This window comes from Papaver somniferum, chromosome 5 (assembly GCF_003573695.1).
Source record: "Papaver somniferum cultivar HN1 chromosome 5, ASM357369v1, whole genome shotgun sequence".
NCBI lineage: Eukaryota > Viridiplantae > Streptophyta > Magnoliopsida > Ranunculales > Papaveraceae > Papaver > Papaver somniferum.
The window spans coordinates 176,479,181-176,490,080 of record NC_039362.1 but is presented as its reverse complement, the minus strand read 5'-3'; the positions used below and the strand labels follow the sequence as shown (position 1 = coordinate 176,490,080).

The 10,900-nt window shown below is 34.8% G+C and overlaps 1 protein-coding gene across 1 annotated transcript; it reads left to right on the top strand.

Annotated features, from left to right (window-relative positions):
* The first annotated feature begins 8,110 nt into the window (after positions 1 to 8,110).
* Positions 8,111 to 10,031, top strand: LOC113280137. The gene is made up of 7 exons (XM_026528795.1): positions 8,111 to 8,218; positions 8,324 to 8,410; positions 8,513 to 8,743; positions 8,863 to 9,024; positions 9,096 to 9,149; positions 9,370 to 9,513; positions 9,584 to 10,031. Exons 1-7 carry the CDS (start codon positions 8,111 to 8,113, stop codon positions 9,959 to 9,961), a joined length of 1,164 nt encoding a protein of 387 aa, XP_026384580.1. The 3' UTR covers positions 9,962 to 10,031.
* The last annotated feature ends 869 nt before the right edge of the window (positions 10,032 to 10,900 follow it).

Here is a 10,900-nt window from a genome sequence, read left to right as displayed (position 1 = left end):
CAACAAAGACTTTTCTGCTTTCATTAAGTAGCTGCTCATTCAATTTATGCATCAAAGTAAACACAAAGTTGGGTTTGCAGAAGTAAATACTCAGCAAACCCAATTCACGAGAGTACACGAAATTCCATTTTCATCTGGTACTTGAAATAACTGTTCACTAGACGAGCAAAGGATAAGTGAGCAAAGAGTAAAACAGGTAAGACAAATTGTATATATTTATTACTAGGTATTGATTCCAGTCTTATCCTTCCATTTTCAGCAAAAACTATAATAATAACCAGACAAAAACCAATCGCAATATTAAGGATATACTGGATAACTAAAGTTTGTTTAAACACCACATCATGGGTAAGACATCCGTCGTCAGGCTTTGTAAATAAAGTTCAAGAAAGATTTGTTCTCAGGCACTACAGTACAGCAATGCTTCCGAACTCAAGGTCAGATCGCTTAAATTTTAGTTCTTTCAGACATATGTTAGCATACCTAGTGTAACACCAACCATACACAAATATTGAGCTTATCATGAGCCAACAAGCTGGCCATCCTATTTAGAGATGTGAGAGGTGAAATAATTGTACTAACTTTTGTAAATATTGTGAAAAGTTGCAAGTTAGAAACAAGATGAAAGAACACAAACATCAAATAAAACAGTCATATTACAGATTGTTTTCACATGCCACTTGGTTCGCAAAAATATAATCCTAATATTTATCATCTGTGTGAATCGGGTCACAAAATATAAGTCCCATACAGTCCAATTTGAACTTCTATTGTAATATGATATAGTTGTCAGGATTGGGGAGTACCAATCTCTTAGATATGGAAAAAGAAAAAATCAAGTGAGACAACATTAAACCAGATACCTTAAACGAATCTCCTCTGAGCTATCCTTTGCTTTTTCTTTTTTCACATCATCCCCCATTGTAACCAAGAAAGGTAATTTGCATTACCTTAGTTAAGTTAAGATGACATCAGAAAGATTATTCTAATCAACTTAGTTAAGTTGACATCAGAAAGATTATTCTAATCAACTTAGTTAAATTGAAAATTCATTGACACAGACGGACGAAATATGCTATTCAAAAGTTACCAAAAAATATAGCTTGAAGAAAGAAAAGATCCTTCATCGAAACAAGAACAAGAGACATACTCTTCTATAATGTATTTCAAGACCCTTCCCAGATATGTGGCCAAGATTCACAGTTAGAAGTAACATAGTCATAGTCCTAGATGATACATGCCATAAATAATCAACAACCAAATAAATCCAGGGCAGATACAATATCAATAATAAGTGACTAAATCGTCCATATAATCCCACTTTTCTCTATCAACGAAGAGGTTCAGTAAAAAAGAAGAGCAGTTCCAAGAGCTTCTCCAAATCTAAAATCTACTATCAATGTTAGAATTACTCGTTGGATAGACGATGAAGTGAAGTAGGTGTGTTTTCTGGAGCTATCAATAAAAACAGGTGTTATTGAGCTATCAAAGGTGAGAGGTTTAATGGATTTCGTTAGTAGAGGACGGCAATTGATAGTATATATTAGGAGAAGAATTAAGCAACAAAATTAACAACCAACTAAACTGAAATCATCAAAAAATCAGAAGAACTAATCAAAAAAATCAAAGAGAGGTGAGGAATTACCTAACCCTAAATCCCCAAAATCAGAGATGGATTTTGCGCCCTCGAAATCAGAGATGGATTTGTTTTAGAATATGATACGGTTTCTTGTCGAAGTAGAAGAATAATCAACGATTAACAGTCTCAATCCTTCTCGATCTCCATTGATTTTTCTCTGGTTTTTTTTTTCTTCTCCTTCAGCCCGTCGCTCGAGTTTGGAAATGGAGAAATGTGAAAACGGGATTTTGTTTTGTTACGAGGACAGTCTCGTAATTTCCTTTCCTCCGCGTTTTTTTTCCCGGAATTGGACTGCATTCCATTGGAATAGGGATGCAATGGAAAAGAAGGCTTTGGGGGGAATTGGATTACCCAGGAATCCAATTACCAAACTATATGGACTGTTTGGTTTGGGGTAATTGGATGGATTCCCTAGGAATCCAATTCTTGGACGTCCAAAAACTTGAACCAAACGCACTATTAATACAATTCTCCTATTCTGATTAAAAAAAGACTTTAAAAGTAATATTGCTAAAGAAAAAGCCTTGATACAGCATCATTCCTTTCCAAATTGATTTACCAAAGGAACCTTTAGGAATCTTAGTATGCAAATAACAAATGGACGAACCATGTTTTTTTCTAATGACGTTACGCCAGAGAGCATCAGTTTCAAAAACATACCTCCACAACCATTTGGAGATCAAAGCTTGAATACCCTCCTTGCTTCTTGCGTCTACAAATGGAAGACCATTTAATTGAATCCAGTTTAATCCTATGATTCTTGTTATCATTCCATACGAAGTCACGCATGATTTTTCGTATTTCACTGCTACAGATGTCGGCACGTCGAGAAGTGACATGTAATACACAAGAAAACTAGACAATGTTGATAAGTGTGATCCTCCCAGCTCGAGTACATGAAGTATTTTTTCCATCTATAAAGTTTGTTGGTTAAATTGTAAATTATCATGTCCCATTTATCCATACCTTTGTAGTCATCTCCCAATGGTAATCCGAAATAGATCGTAGGAAAGACTACGCTATAACAACCAAGAAAAGACGAAAAAACATTCATATAACCATCATATGCAACTCCAAATATATAACTCTTTGCAAAATTTATATTCAACCTACTTACTATTTCGAATCAAAGAAAAAAATTCTTAAGTGATTTACCTGATTCTTACCTGCATCCAAGAAGATAAGAGTGTCATTTGAAAATTGTTGATGACTAATCATTGTCCCATTCTCTGCCACCACCTTGAAACCTGACAAAAAAAATCTTTGATATTTAGATTTGAGAATCATTTGAGTGAAAGCCTCTCCTGTAAGAAGAAAAAAGAAAGTAAAAATCGGGTCTCTTTTACGAATGTCCTTCATTCCCACTTTTGAAGTAGCCTTCTGCACTTCCATTAACCAAAACCGAATATCTGGCATGTTTGATGCAACATCGTATCCATCATCTCCATCTTACGCCAAAACCTATTTTTCAAAGAATTTCATCAATAAATTTCCAACTCACATGGTCAAAATCTTTTCGAAATATATCTTACGAAGTAAACAAGGAATTTTGCTTATTTTTCTTTAATAGATAAGTTTGTTTGTTGAAAGCAGATTTTTGATTTAAAAAGAAGATTGTCACCTGTCGAAATCAACCTTCCATTTTCTGACCATAAAGAATTCAACAGAGACGAACAATTTCACCCTTAAGAAAAATAATGTTCTATTTCGCAACTGAGACCGCAAAGAATTCAAATGATACCACAAAGAGTTTATATCTATTGGAGATATGCATATATATGTATATTATTGGAGATACGCATATATTTATATTTATGGTTACATAATAAGTTAAGTGAGGAATAATATTATTTTGTGTAAATATGTTAATCAATATGTATTAGGACATCTATCTATTTAGCTTTCGAAGAACAGAATTGTAATCCAAGATTTTGATAATAACAAAACTTCAATTCTCTACCTTGTCGTTTCATGGCATCTGAGCCAGATTCGAAATAAACCTAAAATTGATTCGATTTCAAATTATACGGGTATGATGATTTTTCCGGTGAAATTGAATAGTGATAATTATGAACAAGATGAACAAGTCGTTGTTAATACGACACTTATGAATTCTGATGCAAATTCAACTGGAAGCTATCTTTCTTCACAAGATCGACTACCACTTGCTAATACACTCACTGATGCACAGTGGGAAGCTATTGTGAATATGTTTGATTCTTCAAATAAGGAGGGCTCGAATGAAAAAATTTCTAGGAAATGGATACTTGATATAGGGGCTTCGAGACATATGACAGGGAGTAAAGAGTTCTTTTTCAAAACATATCAAATAGGTTTTTCTTCCGTAAACCTTCCAAACGGCGCGTACACAGCTGCTTCATGTGAAGGCACTATGGTGTTTGGAAAAAATATGAGATTATATCGTGTTTTATATGTCCCTGATCTTCACTGCAATTTGATTTCATTAGCGTGTTTAATTAAAGATCTGAAATGTATTGTCACTTTGACTGATAAGTTGTGTGTGATACAGGACCGCACTACGAGGACGTTGATTGGTGTTGGTGAGGAACGAGATGGGGTCTATATCTTCCACAGTGGAGCGCAGATTATGGAAAATCGAGTTACTACTGGTGAAAATTATTACTTATGGCATAAGTGTTTAGGTCATCCTTCTAATAAGATTATTTCTTTGCTTCCTGGTATGAATAAAGTTGATTGTCATAAGTTTCTCAATGAACCATGTGATACTTGTTTTAAGGCTAAACAAACACGTGCTAGTTTTCCTATAAGTGAGAATAAAGCAAATGACATCTTCAGTTTAGTTCATTGTGATGTATGGGGTCCGTATCGTACATCGTCTTCTTGTGGTGCACATTATTTTCTTACTATTGTTGATGATCATTCTCGTTGTGTCAGGGTTTATTTGATGGCACATAAAACTGAGGTGGTGAAAAAATTTCAGAGTTTTTGTGCTATGGCTAAGACACAATTTGATAGACATGTTAAGAAAGATCGCAGTGATAACAGTACTGAATTTCGTCCATTGATTCCATTTTTTTCTGAACAAGGAATAGAATTTCAAAATTCATGTGTAGATACGACACAACAAAATGGTCGAGTAGAACGAAAACATCGTCATATATTGAATGTAGCACGTGCTTTGCGATTTCAAGCAAATTTACCTCTTCGGTTTTGGCGTGAGTGCATTATAACCGCTGCTCATATTATTAATCGCACGCCTACTACCTTGCTCGATGGGAAAACTCCTTATGAAATGTTACATAGAAAGCCACCTATTTATACTCATATTCGAGTATTTGGATGTTTGTGCTATGCAAGTATTGTCCCTCGTGATCGTAACAAGTTTAATCCACGAAGTAGACGTTTCATATTTGTTGGTTATCCTTTTGGAAAAAATGGTTGGCACTTGTTTGATTTGGAAACCAAACAATTTTTTGTGTCTCATCATGTAGTTTTCTTTGAAAACAAATTTCCTTATCATGTTTTTCCTTTGGATAATAATAATGAAGAATCCAAAATTGAACTGGATAGAAGGTTAGAAATATCTGGAGAACAACAAGACTTATTGTTTTCTGACGGTACTGCTAATCCGGGTAGTTCTTCAGGTACAAGCGGACAAAAATTGTCCGATACAGCCGGACATAAATCCACAGCTAGTGACAGTACAACAAATCCAGGCAGTAATGTACAGATGTTGTCCGATGACTGTCCAATTGGTCCAGGAAGTAAAGAACAGACGTTGTCCGGCAGTGACGACACAACTGTTCCAGGCAGTGAAAGAAATGTTGTGCGGGATCCGTCTCATAGTGAGGGAACTATTGTACCAGGCAGTAAGACACGAGATTTGTCTAGTAGTGACAGAACTACTACTCCATTTAATGAGGTACTGGATTTTTCTAGTAGTGTTAGAAGTCCAATAGTCACAGCAAGTGACAGAATTCCAAAGGTCACAGACAGATCATTAGTTACTTCAGAAGATGGTTTTGTCTCATATGGGCCCCAGCATGACATGTCAGATATTGCAGAAAGGAAAGATCTGGTCCTTTATTCTTCTGATGCAACTGTAACCCCTGGTATTGAAAGTGATGTTATCAGTGCTAATTCTGATAAGGCAGTTCGACGTAGTGTTCGGTCTCGGGTTTCTAATACACGGTTAAAGGATTATGTATGTAACACCATTAAAGCTATAGACCCCGGCTCTTCTACTCCGCACTCGTCAACGTTCTCAGGTACGCCTTATCCCATAACTAATTATGTGTCTTGTGCAAAAAATTTCGCTAATCATACTCGTTTTTTGGCGGCGATTACTACTCTTAAAGAACCTAGCAGTTATGCGGAGGCTGTTCGTCTTCCTTTTTGGCGTGTAGCTATGTCTAAGGAAATTAATGCTCTTGATAAAAATGGCACGTTATCTATTATTGACCTTCCGCCTGGGAAGAAGGCTATTGGTTGTAAATGGGTTTACAAAATTAAATATAATTCTGATGGCAGTGTAGAATGATATAAAGCTCGATTGGTTGTTCTTGGTAATAGACAGGTTGAAGGGGTTGATTACCATGAAACCTTTGCTCCCGTAGCCAAAATGATTTCGGTTAGAACTTTTTTGGCAGTCGCAGTGGCTCAAGATTGGGAGTTGCACCAAATGGATGTTCACAATGCCTTTCTACACGGGGATCTTGATGAGGAAGTATATATGCGACTTCCTCCAGGCTATTCGACTACTTCTTCGGGAAAAGTATGTCGTCTTCACAAATCCTTATATGGTCTTCGTCAAGCTCCACGTAATTGGTTTGCTAAGATTGCAAGTGCTCTTAAGGCTTTTGGGTTTATATAGTCTTATGCTGATTACTCTTTATTTACTCTACAACGAGGTGAGAATTCCATTAACGTACTTGTTTATGTTGATGATTTGATTATTGATGGGAATAATTCCGCTGCTATTGCTACTTTTAAGACATACTTAAGTCGGTGCTTTCATATGAAAGATTTAGGTCCTCTCAAGTATTTTTTGGGTATTGAAATATCGCGAGGTACTGATGGTCTATTTTTATCTCAACGAAAATATACTTTGGATATACTTTCTGAGACTGGACTTCTTGGAGCCAAACCAGCTGCTTCACCCATTGATCAACATCATCGTTTGGCTTTATATGATGGACCTTTGTATTCAGATTCATCTCAGTATCGCCGACTTATTGGACGTTTGATTTATTTGACCATTACGCGTCCTGAATTGTGTTATTCGGTACATATATTGGCTCAATTCATGCAATCTCCTCGAGATGCACATTGGGAAGCTGTTCTTCGAGTTCTTCGTTATCTTAAGAGTCATCCAGGTCAAGGGATTGTTTTACGCAAGGATAGTGCTCTTCAACTTACTGCTTATTGTGATTCTGATTGGGCGTCATGTCCTCTTAGTCGTCGTTCGCTTACTGGTTACTTTATTTTCTTGGGAGGATCACCTATATCTTGGAAGACAAAGAAGCAACATACAGTATCTCGTTCTTCTGCAGAGGCCGAGTACAGTTCCATGGCGCATACTTGTAGTGATCTCACGTGGCTAAAGGCGTTATTGAAATCTCTAGGTGTGTTTCATTCTCAACCTATGCGCCTTTACTATGATAGTCAATCCGCTCTTCATATTGCTGCTAATCCTGTTTTTCATGAGCGCACCAAACACATTGAGATTGATTGTCATTATGTGCGCGATAAAGTTCAATCCGGTGCTATTATTACTTCTCATGTTCGCACAACCGCTCAGCTTGCAGACATTTTCACCAAAGATCTTGGGCGTCCTCAGTTTGAGCTACTTCTTCGCAAGTTGGGCATTCGTGATCTTCATGCTCCAACTTGAGGGGGAGTATTGGAGATATGCATATATATGTATATTATTGGAGATACATATATATTTATATTTATGGTTACATAATAAGTTAAGTGAGGAATAATATTATTTTGTGTAAATATGCTAATCAATATGTATTAGGATATCTATCTATTTAGCTTTCGAAGAACATAATTGTAATTCAAGATTTTGATAATAACAAAACTTCAATTCTCTACCTTGTCGTTTCAATATCTTTTATGTGTATGACTATATGAAGATTAAGGTTCATGTTTTAAATGTTGACACTTATATTCTAGAAAAATTAAAAAAAAAGAGGAAAATATGACTCTGCATTTGTGGGATTCATAAACTTTCACAAACCCAATTAATAATAGTAAGATTTATTAATTAATTAAGAAATCTGAATATCCAATAAAGTTTAAATATATATATAGATACATTATAGATTTTTTATAGATTTTTTCTTTGGTTTTAAATGCATAAAATCTACCAGAATCTTTATTCTGAGATTATCACTTATAAATCTATCTTCTCCACCACCCATGTCAATGTTTTATTGAATGTATCAGTATTTTTAGTTTCTCAAAAGAATATTAAGACTCATGTCTAAATTTATCGGCTCAACTAGTTGCTCACCCATTTTAGCAATACTCATTTTCATCATTTTAACTCCAAAGGAATTGGTTCATGGAAGGAATATTTCTGATATCGTAAACCAAGCAATAAAAAAAACTATTAAGGTTAACCAGAGTTTATATTTTCTCATAAAGTAATTTCATACTTTCGATGTACTAATATATTTATTTTTAGTGTAGGTTGACAAAGATGAGATCATTGACTGTTATGATATCTACAGGCAACCATCTCTTAACCATCCTTCTCTTCATAATCATACAATACAGGTTTAATACATAATTATTTACCTTTGTTGTACATTCAATAGTATGTTTTTATTTCAAACTTCAAAGAGACGCGCTTTGTTTTGATAGTTGTATATGAAACAGATAAGGCCGAGTACATACCCGAAGAATATAAAGTTAGATGATCTCGGGACACTTCAAGTTACACAACCTTGGCATAAATATGGAACATGTCCACAGGGAACTATACCTATACGAAGGGATACTAGAAAACATTATCGTTCAACACTTTCGCACAAACATCATTGTTCAAAATACTCCCATAATAAAACACTTAATACATTGCCACCAAATGTAACTAAGGACAACCATGAGGTATATTTATACGTCATTTTTTTTCTTATGAAAAGTATTTTGTATTTTGTGTCGTCCGTATACGATGATTACACTAATTTTTAAAATTGCTTTTTGTATGTACTTAAATATTCTTGTAGTACGCGGTAATTAAGGTGCAGGGTGGTTTCTTAGGAGCACAAGCAAAAATAAATCTTTGGAATCCAGCTGTGGAAACACGATTTGAGATGAGTACATCTCAAATCTGGGTTGTAGGAGGTACCATTAATGATGATGTTAATGGTATTGAAGTTGGATGGCATGTAAGTTATCAGTCTAAAATTGGATTTATAAATTCAAACTTGAACTTTGTATGATTGGTTTTTTTCCTTAGGTACACCAACCCAGATACGGTGATTATCAGACCAGGTTTTTCGTACTTTGGACTGTAAGTGTTATTACTCTGCAAATAACTTTTTTTTTTCTTTTCGATATTAAATCTTCAATGATACATATTATATGTATTTAATAAACTCAAAGAAATATTAATTATGAGTTATTACCTCTCTTACGAGTAGAAAGATATAAATTTAATGTACCGAAATATGGTCTTAAAGGCCATTTATTTTTGCTAGATATGATTTGTTCTCTAATTTTATTTTTGTTAGGCTGATAATTACAAAAACTATTGCACCAACCTCGAATGTCCTGGTTTTGTGCACACATCCTCAGATGTTGCCCTTGGATGTAATTTTACGGAAATATCCATTTTTAATGGCGACCAAAAAGATGCCACCTTCAGCATACACCTGGTAATAACAAGAACTTCTCACATCGTTTTGGCAGCGTTGTTCAAAAAATTGACATTCAATAATTTTGTAGGACCAAAATACTGAAAATTGGTGGGTAAGTGTACAAGGTATTCCCGTGGGATATTATCCTAGTTCTCTATTCACCCAGTTATCAAAGAAGGCAGAAGCAATAATATTTGGTGGAGAAATCTATAATGAGAAATCCAAAGGACGACATACTTCGACTCAAATGGGTAGCGGTCATTTTGCTTCAGAAGGAGGTTTCGGAATAAGCAGTTTTTTCAATCATGTTCAAGTAGTTGATGAAAATAACAAATCCAAAGACCCCGAAGACGCCAAGCCATTCATATCGAATCTGAATTGTTACGATTTGAAAATTGACAATACACATACAAATGGATATAGTTTTTACTATGGAGGTCCAGGTTATAATAATAATTGTCAATAATAAAGACATGATGCATTCCAGATTAGTAGTAATAAAACCTTAAAAATTTGCACCTATATCCTGTTGGATGTTCTCTTGAACTGCGCTAGTGGCAGAGTTCGTATTTTGGTGTTAATTTAACAATAGCATATATCAGATCAAATGGCATGTATTGAGAGAGTATTAATTGATATACTGGTGAGTGAGTATTTAAGGCGTAACAATGGCCTGTACCAGGAAAGTTATTTTACCTCTCTCCCTCTCTTTCTTCTCTCGCCCTCTCTCTCGAAAAGCTAAAAATACCAGAAACCCAAAATTATAGAATCTCTTTGGGCTTAAACCGGCTCCGTTGGATCTGATCTGAAAAGATCACCCTACTTAAATCCTTCTTGTCTTACTTAATTACCTTCATCTTTCAGTTATAGATTTAGATTATTTCACCTTTGTTTCTTTGAATCTCATTTCTTTTTCTAGGGTTTTTGGTTTGTGTTTTATTTTTAATTTCTAATCAGACCACTTCTTGTTAGCTCTTGAGAGGTGTTTTGGTAGTTGTAACTATATATTTATATTTAAGTTTTTTTTCTTTCTATTTTAGATTTAATCTTAAAATTTCCTAGAATTTGGGAGTTTTGTTCCCTTGTTGTAATCTTCATATCTGCTTGTTCTTGTCTGTTGTTTGGTTAGTTGCAGCAAAGGTTTTTAATTCTTTTTCAAGAAGAATAACTACCTCATATGTGATTGAATAGTAGTAACAATAACAAAGTAAGTAACAACAACAAAACCTCCATCAAAAATAGCTTCAAAAACCCCACTTTATCTTCTTCCTATGAAATGTTTATCAAGAAGAAAAACAACTTTAATGAACCTCCAAGCACAACAACAAGATATTCCTAAAAGACTCCAAAAAAAACTAAGGAACTAAAGACACCAAAGACACGATCAACAACAAATGGATGTAGA

What these genes read in the sequence shown, in the direction of transcription:
- LOC113280137 (XM_026528795.1), top strand. Translation starts at nt 8,111, where the DNA reads ATGTCTAAATTTATCGGCTCAACTAGTTGCTCACCCATTTTAGCAATA. An exon ending in TAACTAAGGACAACCATGAG is followed by an intron (nt 8,744 to 8,862) that starts GTATATTTATAC and finishes ATATTCTTGTAG; the next exon opens with TACGCGGTAATTAAGGTGCA. An exon ending in GGTTTTTCGTACTTTGGACT is followed by an intron (nt 9,150 to 9,369) that starts GTAAGTGTTATT and finishes TATTTTTGTTAG; the next exon opens with GCTGATAATTACAAAAACTA.